Below are 19,509 nucleotides of genomic sequence, written 5' to 3' on the forward strand. Positions count from 1 at the left end.
AAATGGTTTTAGAAAGACTTCCTATTGACAAACATAGGTTGCGTTAGACCAGTGCGAAAACATGCTTTGAGTTCTGAAAACATCACCTGATTATTAAATATGCGTTAAGACTTGCCACACAAGGAAACTTATTGATATAATTACGCTAGCATAATTATGCTCAGACGATTTCCTGTGTCGACAAGCCCTTAGATGCAACTAGTTTGGCCCCTTCTTATTTAGTAACTCATTAGGCCTCTGAGTGCACATTAAAATTGCATAATTCTTTGCAAAAAAAACTTTAATGTGCAACTTTAGTGCTGACTGGCAGGACTTCCAGGGTGCTGAGCAGACTAGCAGTAAAGCTTTAAAAAATTATGAAGAATGAAGGACAAAAGAAATGAACGCTCAAAGTCTGGGAAATGGTTACAGAATAAACAGTCCTGTAAAATCATCATTACATAATTGCATGGATTTTGGAGCAGATGAACTGTGCCACGCTCATTCAAGACTGTGGCTCACTCACACCTTTTATATTTTAGGAGTGTCTTGACCACCTGACTCACTGAGTCACTCTCTTGTCTCTAGTTTTGATCCACAGTAATGTGCTGTAGTAGGAGCATGCACGCAGACAGCTTTGCGTTTGCTATCATTTTCAGTTTGCAAAATTCAGTATTTGTACTAGAGCAGCATTTCTGTCATTGTGCAGAGTTCCTCTATCACCACCTTTTCCCCCACACCTTCTTCTGACAGTAATTTTGCTCAATTATTAATTTTATTTCATAAAAGTGCCACGAGACTTATTTTTCTGGTATCTTTTCCCAGATGTCTTTTTTTTTGGTAGAAATTACAGTTCTTAAGATTGATAACTATGAACATTTGGTTTATATAAGTTGGGGGAATTATAATAGGAAGTCTGGTTTTCATTATAAAAATAAGCCTAAAGACAGTATACTGGCATCTCATTATTCAGTACCCGGCTTACCTTAATTCACACCTTTAAAATGGAGCTCTTGATGGTCTCAATCATCATATCAAGGCTGAAACATTATCATTATTTGTATTGCCATCTAGCAAATGAGTGAGGAGCTTTTGATACTTATCACATGGATGCTCCACTATATTAGTCTTTCATCTTTCATTTAATTCATTCTTCCCTTGACAGCACTTTAAAAGTAAAATCCAGGTATGCACGTAGATTTTGCAATGATTTGAAATACCGTCTCTCCAAAAGCAGCTCCTGTGTTCGTGAAGGGGTCCCTGAAAAACAGAAATGGAACAAGTAACGCTCATTGGTATATGAATTTTGGCAGGTTTCCTTGGGCAGGGTGTCACCTCGAGCTCTGGTGTCCAGCAGTATCCTCTGTAACACACCTCACAATGCTGCAGAACCTCCTTAGTAGGAACCTTTGCGCTAAGAAATGCGTGCTCGTGTTGGTATGGCTTCGGTCACATTTAAAAGTGGGTGAGTGATGGGAATTATTCAGGAGTGCTTCAACAAGGAGTTGGGACAGCTGAATTCACTTTGAATGTAGCAGCTGTGTTTTATGATTTAGGCTCGTGGTTTTTTCTTTGATAGAAAAGAGTAATAAGACTCTAACCTCTCTTATCATCACCAAAATCAGTATTTTCTGACTCCACGCTTCACAGCTAGTCACTGTAATACATTTCATACAAGATCGATTTTGCATTCTTCATTTGAGGCAGTAGTCCAAAAAGGGAATTTGGACCAACGGTTGTAACATTTAGTTTTTTCCCTTGAAGTTCAATTCACATCCCTCAGTTCTATAGTTAATGCATACGTATCTGTTTTATGTAGCAAAAATGTAGGTCAACTGCTTATCAGGTCAGTGCTGCTGCTTAATAAACAGTACTTATCACCTTGAAGCAACACTCTACCCTAAATAAGTTTGCCGAGGGAGTTGAGCCAGAAATAGCTTTCTTTTTTTAATATTTTTTTTATTTGATTGTAAAAAATAAAAAAATCATTGAAAAAAAAATTAAAATTAAAATACAGGGCGGTAGTAGTCCTGCTGTCTGAACAGCTTGGTTCCTTTTTTTTTTTTTTTTTTTTTTTTCCCTCCATCAGATGTGCAGATTGTAAAACTGTGATCACATCTCTCCCCAGGAGTCTGTGCTTCAGCATTTTGTGTTATTCTCAAAACTGTATATAGGCCTTCACTTTTATTTACTGTTTGCTACTAAAACTCCAGTGGAGGAATGTAATGTTGTTGAGCAATGTGTGATTGTGTTGATCCCTGAACACTTATTGATATGGCTTCATTATGGCCCTGTGAGAAGTGTACTGTGGGAGGAAGATGCATTACTTAATTATAAAATTACTTAATTTTGCAGCATAAATAGCCTGATGGGTGGGTGTGTGCCTGTTCCCCTCTCTGTGATGCTAGTCTTTGTACTCCCAAACCTTTTTTTTTGTTTCTGAAAATTAGTCGTGATGTACCAAATCTGACACAGAAAAAGGAAGGGCAGGGGAATTGGGATGTGGCAGTAGATACAGAAATGTTAGAAGGCATAAAAATAGCAACAAAGAGAAAGAAAATGCTTAATATTGATGAGACAAGAAATGACCAGGTAATAGTGGTAAGGCAATACATAATGCAGCTAGAATGCAGAGTGTGGATAACTAGAAATGGAAATGTTAAAATACAAATGCCAGGAGCCTGGGCGGAAAATGAAAATATTTTTGAATGAGTGGTGCTATGGGGATCATGGAATGACACAAGAAAATTATAGAATAATGTTAATGACTAGGATATGGTTTTCAAATGGAATGTTCTGTTACGAAAAGATGGAAATAAAATGTGCGGTAATGAGCTGTAAAACATTAAGCAATAGAATGGCTGAAATCATAGATGGGAGCCAGATTTCTTTGGGAAAATGATGGTAAACAAGATTCTGGGGGAGTAGAGGTAGATGCTTTGTGCACATCCTCCTGATCTGATTTGGAGGAGGATGCTGGAAACCTTTGTCATATTGCAAGTATAAGTATTTGTGGGAGTATTTTTTGTTACTTTTCCAGCTGCAGTGATAATGCTGTAAATAACTTTGTTAGTTGCCATATCCACAGCAGAGGGTTCTTTCCACATAATGACAGAGAAACTGTGAGTTTGTCATACAAAGCAAGGGGAGGTGGTGACTGGGGGGGCCACCTGAGTAAGGTAATCACCTTCAGAAAAACATTTGAAGTAGCGGAGGTCCTGTAAATGTTGGGAAAAGATGACAAATGCATGTCTTGGAAGTCAAGATGTGCAGGAATTTAAAAAAAAAAAATTGCCAAAGGTTGAGGGGAATTAAATCTGCTAAATATTTTGACTTGTCTTCAGGAATGTAAATAGGAAAGGTCAGATGCAGAGGCAGATGGGCTGCTTGTGGTAAGGACCGGGTTATAGATAAGAGTCTGGAGCTATTGTGTGAAAGCTAAGAAGATACTTTGCTTCATTTCTTGCAAAGGCAAGATAGATGATTAATAAAAATAATATTCAAATGAGAATTGCTATATTTCCATTGAAAGCAAAACTGAAGGAATTGATGTACTTAAATTAGGGAGACAGAATAATCTTTTAGCATGGAAACCTGAAGTTTTAGGTCATATAAATGCAAGTCTTTAGCAACAAGCATCTTTAACATATTGATCAAATTAATGTTGGAGAATCATGGACTTTAATGGTAATGTTTACGAAAGGGAGGAAAAAAAGCAAATTAAACTTCTGTAACATAACGTCAGAAGGGTATATGCCTCAGTATATATTTTGAAGACAAGATCTGAAACAGGCTTCTGAAATGTAAGACAAATGAGAAAACCCAATATTTTTAAAAATAAATAAAATAAAATAACTATTCCCATTCATATTCCCAATGTCAAACCAGACTATCTGGATTCTGATGAAATATCTGGTATGTGTGGAAAAAAAGTCAGGTGCTAAAAGTCAGGTTAGTAGAATGGTAAAAATAAGTGAGGAGTTACTAATGAGTGGGAAACTGGCCATGGGGAGTGTTGAAGGGTAAGGTGGGGAAATGATGCTACTAAGGTTGGGAATGGCCTTGTTTATTATGTCATTAAGGATCTTTGCATAAATGTTAGGAGTAAGTACATGAAACTTTATTGTAGGGCATAGAAGGCATTGTCAGAAAAAGGAGGACCTGAGCATTCGTGTAGAATAACACTTGGTCTTGTTCAGGAAAGGTGAGCTGAAAATGGATTAGCTTGAAAAAATGGCTGAAAGGATGAAAATGAAGCCTGGTTTATGAGAAGTGGCTAACAAAAGTAGTATAGCCTAGGATTAAGAATTAAATGGGAATTTGGTTTAAATCTAAAAATACAATAAGGAGTACTTTAGTCTGAAGGTCAGTGAGTATAACCTGACAATGAATAAATAAAAATGGAAGGATGTTTCTGGACACTAGAGCATCACAGTTCTGAAACACTTTCCCAGTAGTGAAAGTGAGGGTGGAAAAGTGGTGACTGATCTGTTAATGAAAGGATGTGTATTGTTTCTGGTTCTAGCAAAGGACTGAATTTGATAATCCCAGGCAACCACACCTAAATTCTTACATAAGAGAAGCCTCCTGGGTTATTTCACATGTGAAGATTTTGCTGCAAGTTGTTATTGCTCTAGACCATGGAACACCTGAGTAGTGATGCTTCAGGAGTTTTGTATACTCGAGTTGGTACCTTATGCACTTCTCCGTGGATTTTTAATAGAATTTCATAGATTTAAACAACTGCAAGCAACTATTATGCTTCTGCTTCACGCTGTCTGATCTATGGCTAGCGTTTGACCTCAAGAATACAGTACAGCAGCAGTAGACTTTTTGTTCTGTTTGCGTTCTGTTTAAAGGAAGCAGTAGGATATAGTTTAATTCTAACACGTAGTGTTTTCCAGAGAGCTGCTACATGTAGGAGCAGCTCCTGTGCTGTATTCCCCTCCTTGGCAAGCTGTGCAGTGTCGTCATTAGAGTAAAACGTATATAGCTGAAATGCATGCATTGTATTCGCGTCAGATGCATACAACTCATCCAAATGTGATTGCAAAGGTGGTTTAAGTGGTAGAAACTGCATTTTATAGGTGTTTGCTCAAATGAATATGGTTAGGTGTTTCGCTTCAGTGTCTGTTTTGAAATTGAGGTTCTTCCCTGCAACAAAGATCTAGTTCTCACTTTCCCAGCAGCACCCACTTGGCTGCTCAAGTTCCCACCCAGCTGACTTGTAGTATAGGAAAATGTAACTAATTTTAAGATTTTGTTCAGTTACTGGGTCTGTGTAATACAGCAAATGGTGAACCAGCGTGGGAAGAAGACAGTCAGAATTCATGGACTCCTGATAGCAGGGGTTTTGGTTTTTTTTTTTTTTGAGTTTATAGACCATTTTTTAAAAGTTACTGGTTTAAACGTTCTGTGCTTCATTGGTCAAATAGCCTATAAATTTGTTTAACTGTCAGTTTGATGTAGCTGATGGCTAATTTGTGCTTTCTCTTTTTTCAGTGCTTGCACCTCCTCCACCGTTGCCACCACCAATACAGGGATATGCCTTTAAACCCCCTCCTCGACCAGATTTTGGCACTTCTGGGAGAACAATCAAACTGCAGGCCAACTTCTTTGAAATGGACATTCCTAAAATAGATATCTACCATTATGAATTGGATATAAAGCCAGAAAAATGCCCTAGAAGAGTTAACAGGTAATATTGTACTTTGCTTTTCCTCAGTTTATTTACATTCTTGTTTTCCTTTGAAAATGCTGGAGACATGCCTGTCTCCATTGGTCGCTTGAAGGATGTGTCTGTCTTTAGTCATTGTACTGATAGCTTCCAACTTTGCACATCCATCAACAGGCATTTTTTTTTCTCCAAGTCTTTTTGTACCAATCTAGTATTTCAGTGCTAATTTTCCCTTGTCAGCATCTTTAAGATGCTGCTGATCAAAGCTGCTGGTGACAGATAAACTGTATTAACTCTAGTGGAGCTAGGTTAGTATAAGCCACTTTTATAAATATGATTCTTAGTATTGCTTGGTTAAATATTGGAGTGCAATTGGCTGACAAGTCCTTCAGCAGGGAGTTGATGTTACCAGCTTGTTTTCCCACCTTCCCCTACTGTCAAGGGGAGGAAAAACCCATTTGTTTGAGCTGCTGCAAGGATTGTGGAGGGACTAAATTAAAATTGGGTAAGAAATTGTCCTTCATCAGTAGATTCTATATAAGGGAAAGATACGCTCCTGAAACAAATAGCAAGGTGAAAACATGGATCAGTTGGCCAAGGAAACAAGTAATTAGGTCTTGCATTTTGCATATGTGCCCTGTTAGTCACAGTGTGGCAACCTCATTGACTTGAAGAGTGGTGTTGCTAGAAGTGAAACTTGAGAACAAGACTTGGCACTAACTGGAAACCACAAGTGTCATCATCATAACTACCTACATCTTGACTGTAGAGGATCGGAATGGCATGTTTATATATTCAAGAGCAAAACCTTTCCTTATTAAAAAAGGTCACATGGGTGGAACGTGCAGTCATGAGCATGAACAAAGTGTGGAGTCAAAAAAGCCACCCGAAAGCCAAAGTTTTCTTAAAGTATATTAATAAACTGTAGTGGTTTATCCATTGTACTAAAGAGTTGGTAATGATAGCGTTTTCATAAAGCAGCATCACTGTGCTTTGCTGTCCTGTTTTTTTTCTGTGGTGATCTATTATAAATTTAATTTTTAAGCTAGTTGAGAATTTAATTCAATTTTCACTTAAGTGTATGTTTTATTTCTTTTGAGTGCTTATTCCTGAGTGCGTTACCCTGTAGATGTGCATGCAATCACCTGCACCTGGGTATTTGTGAGCCATGACCTTTCAGTCCTACATGTATACTTAGATTTTTGTGTGTGCTTATATACGTATAAGTGTATGTAGGATTATACAGGATGCAGATGTGGTCCAATTCTAAATGATAGTTTTTTCAGCTGGCTTACATATTTCTCGTATTTTAGTTGTATAATTCAGATGTATATTTGTAGTAAACTGTTTTTTATCATTACTTTATATGTTGTAACCCCTAGAAAGAATAGGGTGAGATTTTATTTCCATTTACACTACTCTCTCATCTGTCCCAGCTTTGTTCTTCAGTTTTATTCTAAGATTTACTACAGTTTGGACTATGATCCTGCAGACCCACTGCGGGGATGTGTACATGCAAGTTCCACACTAATGAGATATGAGCTAGAGCAGGACTGGAAAACACATAGCTGAGACAACGTGCTGCTGTGCCAAACTAATACAATCTGGCTACAATTCTTCACATATGGTAGATAGGCCAAATCTATTTAATAGTTAGATAAGCAGAGTGGGCAATGTGAGTTGGGTTCTGTGCTGTGGACGCCCTTGGTTTAATTCACCAGGACAGCTAAGACTTGCACAGGTTTCAAGATGAACACTGCTTGCAGTCGCTGACCCTGAGTTCTTGGTGTGCTTGCATGATCTTGGTAGAGTAGTAATCCCAAAGGGCAGAAGTCAGTGATATGGTAAATAACTTATTTTAACTTCACATGGAGAAAATAACTTTTCATTAAGGTCTCTCCACCCACAGCTGAGAGGCATCATTGCTAAATGTGGTTTGAAGCTTGAAAACTTTTAAGTGGAAGTGATCACTTTATATAAAAGCAGATCACTATTGGAAGAACTTGCTCAGTAAGAGAATGGGATTTCCATTGCTCAATCTAACTCGAGGTTGAAAAATACTTCCTTCCTCCCACCCTCCAAATTATGTACTTGTTCATTCAGCTATTGCAGATCTGAGGCAGATACAGGTCAAGTTTTATTCATACTTCTCAGGAGATCAGAGAAGTTTCTTTCAGTGGCCACATCTTGTGTTATAGCCTTGGGACATAGCAAAGAAATCGTCAATTAAAGCACTCTTTATTCTTTTCTTGAATGAATTCAGAGTTTCATCTCAGAATTTTGCGTTTGCTGTAATATCTAACTGTATGCTGGGTTAATTACCTTTCCAAGTTAAGATGTATGAAATAGTTACCTGCAGCATCTCTGAGCTGCTAGTTGAGAACAGTACTGAAGAAGCAGTGGTTTCTGTGTCATTTTAACTTCTTAATGCCCTTTTGCCTCAAGCTGTGTGTTAAGGATCTCTTAGGCAGTGTACTGCAGACTGCTGATGGATTTCAGATTTTACAGCCTTGTGATGCAGATAGCCTGAAGGATGTCTCTCTGGGACATTTGAACCAAAGATCTTTGGCATCAAAGGGTGTTATTATTCCAACAGACCTCTCATCAGCTGGTGAACCTCTTTGCATGACCAGTGTGTAAACTCTGTGGTTTGACAAGAAATTTGTGAATGGTTACCTCATTCGTACAAATGTGCAACCCAATTCCAGCAATGCTTAAATGAATATGTATTTTTAATATGCATAGGCCCCAGTGAGTGCGCATATCCAGGTTTGTTGGATGGATCCCAGATTTGTTGTGTACGTGAAAAAATTACATTTAAAAGTAATCTTCCTCAGTGCAACGCAAAAAGTTTGCATATCGCTGTCATCATAGAACTATCGTCCTTACACTAAGGCTGTAAGCTTGGATACTGATTTGATTTTTTGTTCTTTTCTTTCAAAGCTTCTCAGGCTACTGAGCTTTTAGTCCATGGTCCTCTGCAGAAAGGGCTGTGGGACAGGGGAGCAGAAGCACCGGATGAATACCAAGAACCTCTTGTTTTTAACTTGAGAGAGCACGAACTTTTGCTTTTACACTTTCAGTAGATCACAGAAAAGAGGAAGGAAAGTTTCAATCTGAAAAAGCTAAAAACAGCTGCTTTAAGAAAACAGTTTAGTCTGTGAAAAGGTTGCTTTAATTCAGATCAGTCAAACAAATCTTGCCTTTAATACCCAACACTGGACAACTCTTTCACTTACCTAATGCCTTTTTTCATAAATATTAGTGTTAGTGTTCATCTGCTACTTAACATTAAAAGTAAAAAGTTGAATTAACATAAACTTTTTGTATTTTCAGAGAAATAGTGGAGCATATGGTTCAGCACTTTAAAACCCAGATTTTTGGGGATCGCAAACCAGTGTTTGATGGAAGAAAAAACCTTTATACAGCTATGCCACTTCCCATTGGGAGAGATAAAGTAAGTTTTAAATAAAAAAATTTTTAATTGGAGATTTTAATGTAATATTTGCAGCACCTTTCTAATAACTGACAGAAACTGATTTTGTATTTCTGACATAGATGTCTCCTCCTGTTGCCAATTTGCTCGGGGTGTCATTTGTCAGGACAGAAGTGTGAGCTTGTTGCCATCAAAATGGTCACTCCTCTTTCCATATCCCTTCTTTACTCCCTCTGTTTCTCTTCACGCGTGTGGTTTCTGCTGGTTTGGTGAGCTGGATCAACTGCCCAAGACAGTGGACAAGCTCCATACTGGCACTAGGGAGAAAGTAAAAGCACGGTTGAGTTTGAGAGAAGGGAGTGGAAGCACTTCCCTGGGCAGCAGCAAGTTGTCGTGTCAGCTCGTTAATCTCATCAAAGCTCACTGGAAGCTGATACTCGCTGTCTACTAGCTGGAAGAAACTCCTCCATCTCTCCGTTGCCTGTTTGGAATCTCTTCCCTAGTCCTTTACTACGTGAGAGCCAAATTAATTCAAACTGCACAGGTTACAACCTGCTATCTTAGCCGTGGGGCAATTGAAGAGGACTGGCGTGATGTGTTTGCCAGCTCTGTATGTGGGGCGGTGACTCTTTGGTCACTCTGGTTGTAGCTGCTAAGTGTACCTATGTCTGTGCCCGTTGACTGGTGAAGTAGACAGGATTGTGTTGAAACACGCTAACACAGAAACCCTATAAAATAATTTAGCCTACGTATCTGTGATCTAATATCAGATTGAATTTTCTGTGGCCTTTTTTATGTAGATGAACACTTGAGGATACAGTCATTCTTGTTGTTTGTACTACAGTAGTTCCCAGAGGCCATTTTACCCTTCTGGTGTGGGTGCAAGGTGAGGCATGCACAGTTACAGGGGAAGACTGTCCTATCCCATAGAAATTGATTACAACCTAAGTAGATAAAACTAAAATGTAAGGGGGAGAGGGAAATACAGAGAAATGTGGAAACTTACTTATGTGACAAAACTGGGAACAGAGCTCAGGTCTTCTGAAAAAAAGTAGCAGTGTGCTATAAAATAGTTCATTCTGTCCTTTGCTCCCTCACATTGTATGTCTGTGTAGTGCTTGACATAGTTAATAGTTCTACCTGAATCAAGCTCTTAATCTCATATGTATAATTTTTATTCCCTGCAAATGTATTTAAGTGAATGTCATTCAGTAAAGGTCAGTTTATATTCCAGTCTTAAGTTTTTTTCATTAACTGATACGGTAATGTGTGGGAAAACTATAAAGGAATCATTAAAAGCATTAGAGATTTTTTTTTTTCTGCTTTCACATACAGTATCCCAGTTCCTACAGGTTTGACACATGAGATTGTAAAGTATTTGCCAAAGGTGAAATGATACTTGATCAGTGTCTCCTAAGGATTTAAATGAGTCCTCTGGACGCACACAGAGTTACCTTATAGCAATAATATTTTCCAAGTTGTTGATGACTGACAGTACATTTTATGACAAGCATGAAGTTTTGCATTTAACAAGTAAATGAAAAAAAGGTTTCTTTGTGGATGAGAAATAAACTGGGATCAAATTAATGCTCCGATCTAATGAGACTCTGAGCTGCAAGTTGGCCCTACTCTGATTGGGAATTAGATAAGATGACCCCCTCACCCTGTTCCTTCTGTATCTGAATGCCTGCTGACTGAACAGGACTCAACTCTCAATGCTTTGATTTTTAAAGCCCGCGTATACTAAATCATACATGGTAAAAATGGCAGTGGGTCAGCAAGAAATGCCTTTGATGCCCCAATTCCTTTGTATCCATGCAAATGAACGTTGTAACCTGCACCTGGGAAAAAGCTGACTTTAATGATTTTGTTAACCATTTTGGTGGGGACAGAATTATCTAGCCAGCTCAATGATCATTGCAAAAGGTGACCACTGAGGAGAGTGTTTTTAGTGGATATTAGCATGAGATGGTTCAGCTAGTTTCATCTATGGCTCAGACTTAGGCTTGCTTTTAATAAAGACATACTTTTCCCCTATTTCTCAAGGGATGTAGAACTTTGTTGGTTGTTCTGCCATACTTATATTATTTCCCTGGAGGAAACAGGTAATAGAGATAAATCTTCAGCTGGTTAAAATCTGATGTGGGGAAATTTAGCTTAATGAGGGAAATTTTTACATGGTGCTAAATTGGTTTAAGCATGGTTTAAACCAGTCTAAAGTTTGTAGGTAGCAGGACTTTTTCCTCTAGCGTAGTTAATTAGGTTTCATTGGAGTTTCTTACATCCATAGGTTGAGAATTCCAAACAAGTCCATGGGAGGTAGGCGTCCAGACATTTGATTTGGAAACCGTGCATCTGTTTTTCTCTGAATCCCTGGGAAGGAAAAGGTCTTAGATTAATAGAGAAAAGGTACATTGTGTGCTCAAAAGATGATTAAAATATTCACATAGCGTTGCATGTATTTTATAGAGAAAAGGAAGTACTGAGAATTCCCCAGAAACACATGGTCAGGTTTCATTTTTATTATTTTTAAAGAGTGATATTCTGATTTGTATGAGTCAGACTACATCAGCTACAAGACCTATTCTTTTTAAGAACGGCTTTCAAATTTTTCCACAGGTTTAATGGTTTTTCACATCCCTACAGTAACATCCCTTTCCTTTAGCTGCAGAATTATATTAGCTGTGTTACAATTTAGCAATGGGTCTAGCAGGTGGTAGGTTAGTGACTGAGATTGTAAATTTTTTATTTGGGGATAGATTCCACCTGGTAAAACTTCAGGAAATCAAACATTAAATTTGGCTTTATAGTTTATTTTTAATAGTGACGTACATGGTAAAATTCCCATTTGAAACTACCTTGTCTTGAAATTTTTCGTATTTTGCCTACTCTCAAACATGAATGTGTTCATTTGGCCTTAAAAATATAGAGTGGGAGAAGTAAGATATTGCTGAGAGATGTAAATCTCAATTAGCAGTGCCTGAAAGTATATGTGACCTTGTGAAAGTGGATTAAGGACACACTTTTTGGTCTTAATGTTGTTTTGTTTTCTTTTCTTTTTTAACATACACTCTTCAGTAGCATGTAATTCAGGTGAGAAAGTAGGAAAACCTGGAAAGTTGGATTTAAACCTTACTTGAGCAGTGACTCAAATTCAGCTATTTTGAAGTGGGGTTAGACTCAGCAGCAAAAACTGTTTGGGCCAAATTCAGCAGTGTGAATTCACCATCACAGCTATGCTAAATTAATTGGTATTTGCAGTCTAGGAACTGGAAGAGAAATTCTTCAGTCATGGGTCTTTTATTTCCACCGGGGACACGAATACTGCGACATGGGTAGTCCCACTCTTCATCTTTTTTCATTCCATCACAGTGAAGGAACTTTGTAAATTGAAGCAAGGAGAGGAAAAATTAACAAGGTTGCTTATTAACAGTATTGGGAATAATAAGAATTATGAAACTTGATTTGGAGGAAGAGAGAAGTTTAAAGGAAAATACAGTTCAGGTGTGACAGACATCTTCCATCTGCTGTAAATGAGGCGCAAGTTGAAGACCTTTTGATGGTGTGGTGGAAAAAAAGGCTTCATAGAAAGCTTCCAACCTGTGTCTGCTGAAAGCCTGTACCTTTATTTGCACAGCTTTTCAGCAGAGTTAACCACCTGGGCCAGATGTAGGTCAGTGACCCCACAATTACAGACTCCAGTTCCCGTTGTTCTCCCACAGCTGTACAGTTCCTTCCACTGCTTGAGTCTCCTGGTGAATGATGTTTGTACTAGAGGAGAGATATGACTGTAATATTAATTTTGACTGCCTAATATAAATTGTCAGCTTGGTTTTTTGGTGTACAGGAAGGCTTATTATTTGTGTTTTATCTTTCCTTCTTATTTTTTGACTGAAGAATCTAACTGTCACAAAAGACCAGATGATTGCATATATTAGTTCGCCATTACCCATGTATTATTTTTGCTAGCCCACTAATTACACTTTGTCTGTTAAGCGGATGCCTTTTATATTTAAATTGTAAGCTCCCTAGGACAGGAAAACGCAATGGTTTTGTTTATATCCTGCACAAAGGATACTCTGATCTTTTTATTTCTTGTAGTCCTCTCAGAACTACTAATCATTTCAGACAAGCCTTAATTTTAGTCTGTTTAACAGCTTCAGTGCTCAGGCTTTCTTTGTTTTAGTAAAGAGGAGAAATCAGCATTGCAAATAATTGGCTAAAGTAATTTACCATAATGTAGTTTGCCAATGTTTTTTAGACAAAAAATTCAAAGTAGGGCATAACATGTCAAGGAGTGCCTGTTTCCTGCCTGATAGCATCACTAGTACTTGGGGTATCGTTTATTCTTTCTTTGGTGTTTAAAAATAAGAGGTTTTTGGGTTGGTTGTTTTTGTGGTTTTTGTTTTGTTTTGTTGGGAGGGTGGCGATGTTTGGGGTTTTTTCTCTTTGAAAGCTCCCTGTAGATTTTATTTTCTCTTGTTTGAACTATGTCTGCAGTAATAGTATATAAAGCACTCCGGTGCTCTAGAGAGTGGATACCAGAAATTCACGAATTTTGGCAGGTAGTGACAGACCATGTTTTACTTTAGGCATGCAGGAGCTGACATGAGCGGTGATTCATTAGTAGGTGTAGAGTGTCTGAAATCAGGTAATTGGATCTTCATGGAGACCTCCCAGTTGATATGCAAGCACCTTCAGATGATAATGTTGCCTGAAAGAGGGAGATAAATGTCAGTTGGGAAGCATGCCAGCTTTCTGAAATACATCTTTGGAAAGATCTAGATGTAAAAAGAGGCTGTACCTAATGTATGTTGTTTCATCATCATTGCTTTTTGTTTCCTCCCATGCTTTATAGCGCTGTTCAGAGGAATCCATCGTCCCTTATAAGCCCCTTCCATTTTCCCCTTTGAATGGAAAGAATCATCTTGGTTTGTTGTTTGGCATTGTTGCAGGTGGAGCTGGAGGTCACGCTGCCAGGAGAAGGAAAGGACAGAATATTTAAGGTGGCTATAAAGTGGATGTCCTGTGTGAGTTTGCAGGCTTTACATGATGCTCTTTCTGGTCGGCTGCCAAGTGTCCCGTTTGAAACCATCCAGGCACTGGATGTAGTGATGAGGCACTTGCCTTCCATGAGGTGAGGGGAAGACCTTGACGTTGTTTAGGAGGTTGCATTGTTACTTGCATCACTTCGGTGGCTTTTTGGGTAGGATGTGCTTTCATAGCTCAACCAAAATAATAGCTGTCTGGCAGATGGCATGCTCAGGCAAGAGGCAATACAGTGCTTTTCTGCTCATCTGGTGGAATTAGTAGCCTCCAGCCTGGACACAAGTTCCTTTCCCCACTGGTCTTCATACTCGTTCCATGTTTGTGTGCTCTCAGGTCAGGGGTGCCCTGCCATCTCACTCGTACCCCATTTCTCTGTAGGCCTCAGAGAAGGGAGCTTTCCTCAAGTGAAAAGTAGTTGGAGGTTGGTAGATGTGTAAGGGTGATTTTAAAACTTGTTACCCTGTCTCTCTGTGTCCTTGGGCAGATGTTTATTGCCAATTTTGTATAAAGGATACCGTGCTAGGGAGATGTTAATGTCATCCAGTACAGCTATTTTTATAGAAAAGAAAAACTTGAAAATGATTTGGGTTTTTTCCAAGCAAGTGGGTTCTACATCATTTGCAGTCAAACCCAAGAGATACTGGGTTTAATTCTGCTGCCGTGAAACAAGTTGCTTAACACCACTGTTGAAATTACATGAAATTGGAAAGTAAAGAACAAAGCTTAGTAGGGCTGAACTTTCCCATTTTGAAGGGCTAAGCAGGGAAAACAAGTTAAATTTATGTAAATATATTTAGCCTTATATTACATTGACTTTATTCTCACTTTAAGGGTAAAAAAAATAAAAATCTCTTTGGTCAGGTTTATGCAACGCAGAAAACAGTCAAGACTAGTTAGTCACACATCTTTGTTCAGAGAAACATTGGTGCTGGTTTTGATTAGTTTGATACTAAGTGTGTAGTACTGAATGACCAAGATGAAAGATGCGTCAAAAATATTTGTTAGATCAGTTATTTACACATGCAAAGTTTCTGTGGATTTCAGAGGAAGCTATGCTCTACTAAGGGGAGAGATTATTGCATTGTTGTTTTAATAACAGAGATGTTAAATTATATTTTTTTACTGAAGCATAGCTGAATTTTAAATAGAGTACCCAAAAAGTTATTAATGCCTTTTTTTTTTTTTTTTAAATTAGTAGGTATATTAAGGAGTATACTGAAAATAAGTTTAAACAGACATGAATAGTAACCAATTTCTTACTGTAACTAGCTGGATTTTAAGAGGTGTAACCTGAGTCCTGACAGGAATCTCAGATTATTGGTAATTTGAAACACTGACATTTCTGTACTGTTGTGACTAGGAATTTGCATTAGTTATGGATTTATTGCTTTTGTTTTCCCTTTAGTTTTATGATCTGAATTTATTTTCTTTATTGCAGATATACTCCTGTGGGGCGATCTTTTTTTACAGCATCAGAAGGGTGCTCAAATCCATTGGGTGGTGGCAGAGAAGTTTGGTTTGGCTTCCATCAATCAGTCAGACCTTCATTGTGGAAAATGATGTTAAATATTGATGGTAGGTTCTGTAAAGATACTTTATTTTTTCTCTTTCAATGGAAAGGCAAAAATTTAGTTCCATTTGTTGTATTTTATAAAAATTTCCTAAGTATTGTCGTAATACAACATCAGTGTTTTTGTCTACAGTATCTGCAACTGCATTTTACAAAGCACAGCCGGTTATTGAGTTTGTATGTGAAGTTCTGGACTTCAAAAGTATTGAAGAACAACAAAAACCTCTGACAGATTCCCAAAGGGTAAAGTTTACCAAAGAAATAAAAGGTAATAATTAAATTATGTAAGACTGCTTTATTCTGCCTGATGATATGTTACCATTACATGTTCAAAATATTTTCTATAGCAGTTGCCTTACTGGGAGACCGATAATCACAGTGAACAGTGCACATACGCTTTTTGAGCGAAACTAAGAGGCAGAATCATTTTATTACTTACATATATTTCAAGACTTTCAGAAGTCTACTGATCCATGTTATGTTTCAGTCTACTTGTCCTTTTTTCTTACTACATTGGTTATTCCCTGTGGCTTGACAAAGTCACTTTGTGAATATAAGCAAAGTTGGGTCAGTTCAGATAAGTATGTGGCTTCAGATGTGGTGAATCACTAGTACAAAAAGTTAAGTGAACTTAATTTAGTTGTTGAAGCAGCCACATTTAGGGCTCAGATGAGCACATAAGTGAATTATCACGTATTCAGGAATCTGTGGTAACTATATATGCATGTGCATTTTGCCTGTGGCAAATACAGGATAGTTTAATTAGCTATGCCCTTAATGAAAGTGCTTTGGTGAAACTATGAAGATGATATGTTTTGCTCTAAGTGATGGGCTGAACTAAAACTTTCTAGCAGATGGATGGTAATTTATTTTAGTGAGAAAATTACTGGCTTGTGACTTGTGCAATCTTCTCATTTAAGTGTAGGATCTCTTGACATACCTTAGGGTTTTTTTGTGCTGCACCACCACTTGATCGAGTGTCATGTCAAAGTTAGTGGTGTGTGTTGGCATCTGAGAGCATCTCAGTGCAGAGGTACTACTGAGATTTTTTCTTTTCATCATGTAGAGCAGCATCCCTTATTATGTCAGTCTCCTTAAAAAAACCCGATTTATCTTCCCAAATGAATATTGCTTTATTGTATTTAGAAGCTATATTTACTATAGTGCTTTAAATCTTCTTGAAGTACCCCCATCTCTAGAGTAAATATGAGTTAACAGAAATACAAAAAATTCACATATTTCACTTCTGAAACATATCAGTAGTGCAAATTTCTGTTCCATGACAAGGATATTCCAGTTCCTGCTCTGATGATTTCAAAATGCTTACAAAGACTGGGATTTCATGAGTTTTTAAAAATTATCTGATCCTAAATCTTTCCAATTACTGATGTCAAGACTTTCATATTCCATATATTACTAATAATTTAGCAATGTGTTTTTGTATACTTAGGTATACTTCATACATGTACTCTCCTGGAAGTAATTTACTATTACATTACCATGTAATGACTGAATCAAATAGTAGGAGAAAGAAATCCTACTGGTTCTGTTCACTGCAGATTCCTTCGGGAAGATGGAGGTCCTTCCTTCATGATATGCTTGATAGAAAGAGAGCAAGTTAAAAAAGAAAAAGCAACTCCCTAAACCTATTATGCAGCTTCCTTGTTTCCACAAAACGTCCACAAAATCATCTTTGCCCAACTGGAAGCTAGCAAGAAAAGTATAAATAAATCTTGAGTTTGTATTGATTGTAAATATTTTGAAAAAATAATCAGGCACTGAATTGCCAGCTGCTATTGTAATTTTTTTCCGTGAGGATTTTCATTCTTCAGATAGAAAAAGTCATCTCAGATTGCAGCAAAGCTAATTGTGAATTGATGTAATAGTTTATCTTTCACTGAAAACACTGTGATACAGATTTCAGAGGTATTCATGCAAACTTGATATTTGTTGAAGGTTTCATAATACATGGCACTTTGAGCCCTAACAAATTACGTGGAAGGATTAGTATGCTGTTGGCAAGTTATTACTGCCTTTAACAAATAGGGGAAATATGCACTGTTATTCAGCAGCAGCCTGAGTTTATATACATGTGCAGATATATAAGGAATTCCTGTCTATAGCCCCCTCCTTCCTATTCCCACACATTCAATTTCCTATCTCTAATAGTCCACATACATCTGTTTCTGCCTGAGCATGAAAGTAATACAAATGAAAATGCTGCAGCCAAGCTTAAATTTGTGGGTAATGGTAAATTAGAAACACTTGTTTACAGGTAGCTGTGTTGTGCTAGTTTCAGATGGATAATTTGTTCTTCTAGAAGTTACTGGCGTTCAGGTGCACTTGACTTTTGTGTCAGTGGGATTTGCAACAGATGTTTGTCTCCAGGAAGAATAAAGCCCTGTGGCCTCATTCCTATGGGCTCCAAGAGGCTGTACCAGTATTTCCCCACCCCTGCTTCCTTTTTCAGGGTTGGTTGCAACAGTTGGAGGTCTCACAGTTACTGTATGTTTAGACATAAGTGTTAACAGGCTTTTTGTTTCAAGGAGGTTGCATGCCCTTTTAGTCCTTCTGCCATTCTGGACTTTCTTTGAGGTACAGAAATGGAATTTACTGAACACATTCTGCTTCATCTGTGAACTCTTGGGACTTGGGGGTTTCATCTCGTCTCTACAATTCTTTGTTGAACTTTGAAGCTCAGGGTTTTTGGATTTTAAGACTATTAATCTGTTTTGGGGGTTCTGTCTAGGGTACCATTCAGTGCTTGGAGAATATGCTAAATAGTGATTAGCTTTATTGCACAGTTTAAGTGGTCATGTGTAGCAATTTAGGGAGCTGATGCCTTGATTTGGAAGAAATGGTGGTATGTCTTTTCCAATTTTTAGGTCTAAAGGTGGAAATAACACATTGTGGACAAATGAAAAGAAAGTACAGAGTGTGCAATGTCACAAGACGACCAGCAAGTCACCAAACGTAAAGCATTTTTCTTCTTTTTAAGCATATGTTTAATTTCAGGCTGGGAAAGTATCCTGCCTGCCTTACATAGGAAAACTTGTCTTGAAAAATTATACTTTCTGTGGTCAATACATTTAAAATACACCTCAAAGTATTTCCCCAATTTTGCTGGGTTTTTTGTTCCATTTTTATTCTATAATGAATGTAATGGCATTTGAATCACTTTGTTTTAAATCCGTGTTTTGTTTTGTTTTGTTTTTTTCATTTATGAATTTTTCTCAACATTGGAAGAACAGGGTGCCTTACTAGTAGCATAACGTTTCCCAGAACTGTTAAGTAGAAATGTAGTGCCAGTTGGGATCTTATTGCCAGTCTATTTTTTCTCTGGAAAAAATGTTTAATTTTAATCACTAACCAGAGATTTGCCGATAACTTGAATATGGAGGTATTTATTTCCATTTTTAAGGAAGTAGTATAACGGACAAAACTGACAGTTTTTTTACTATAAGGTAACTGATCAATATCTGGTATTTAATTGTTTGGGCTTTGTTTCGTGCTCTTTTAGTGACGTATTAAGATAATGATAAGACAGTATTTGTGCCACCTTGAGGTACATATCTGCAAATTGTGCATATACAGAAATATTTGTAATGCACAGAAAGAAACAAATGCATTTCTGAAGCAGTAATTGGTTTTGCGACTCTCGGAGGAGGGGTACTATTTTCTCTGCGTGGCATATCATAAAATGTAGTACTGCAAGTATCCCAGATAAGCACAAAACATTAGTCTTTGTTTCTAAGGCACCCGCTCTTGGGAAACTTAATTTACAGCTTCAGGTATCAA

The 19,509-nt window shown here is 37.6% G+C and overlaps 1 protein-coding gene across 2 annotated transcripts in view; it reads left to right on the top strand.

Annotated features, from left to right (window-relative positions):
* AGO2 (argonaute RISC catalytic component 2) overlaps nucleotides 1-19,509 on the top strand; it is a 53,836-nt gene that overhangs the window by 14,887 nt on the left and 19,440 nt on the right. The window contains exons 2-7 of one of the 2 annotated variants that reach the window (XM_042785925.1): nucleotides 5,482-5,677; nucleotides 8,993-9,113; nucleotides 14,045-14,229; nucleotides 15,580-15,716; nucleotides 15,845-15,979; nucleotides 18,597-18,684. In XM_042785925.1, the coding sequence (XP_042641859.1) occupies nucleotides 5,482-5,677; nucleotides 8,993-9,113; nucleotides 14,045-14,229; nucleotides 15,580-15,716; nucleotides 15,845-15,979; nucleotides 18,597-18,684 (862 nt within the window). The remainder of the gene's footprint in view (nucleotides 1-5,481; nucleotides 5,678-8,992; nucleotides 9,114-14,044; nucleotides 14,230-15,579; nucleotides 15,717-15,844; nucleotides 15,980-18,596; nucleotides 18,685-19,509) is intronic. The other variant, XM_033011814.2, reaches the window with a different exon arrangement.

This window comes from Tyto alba, unplaced genomic scaffold (genome assembly GCF_018691265.1).
Source record: "Tyto alba isolate M040663 unplaced genomic scaffold, T.alba_DEE_v4.0 Super-Scaffold_9, whole genome shotgun sequence".
NCBI lineage: Eukaryota > Metazoa > Chordata > Aves > Strigiformes > Tytonidae > Tyto > Tyto alba.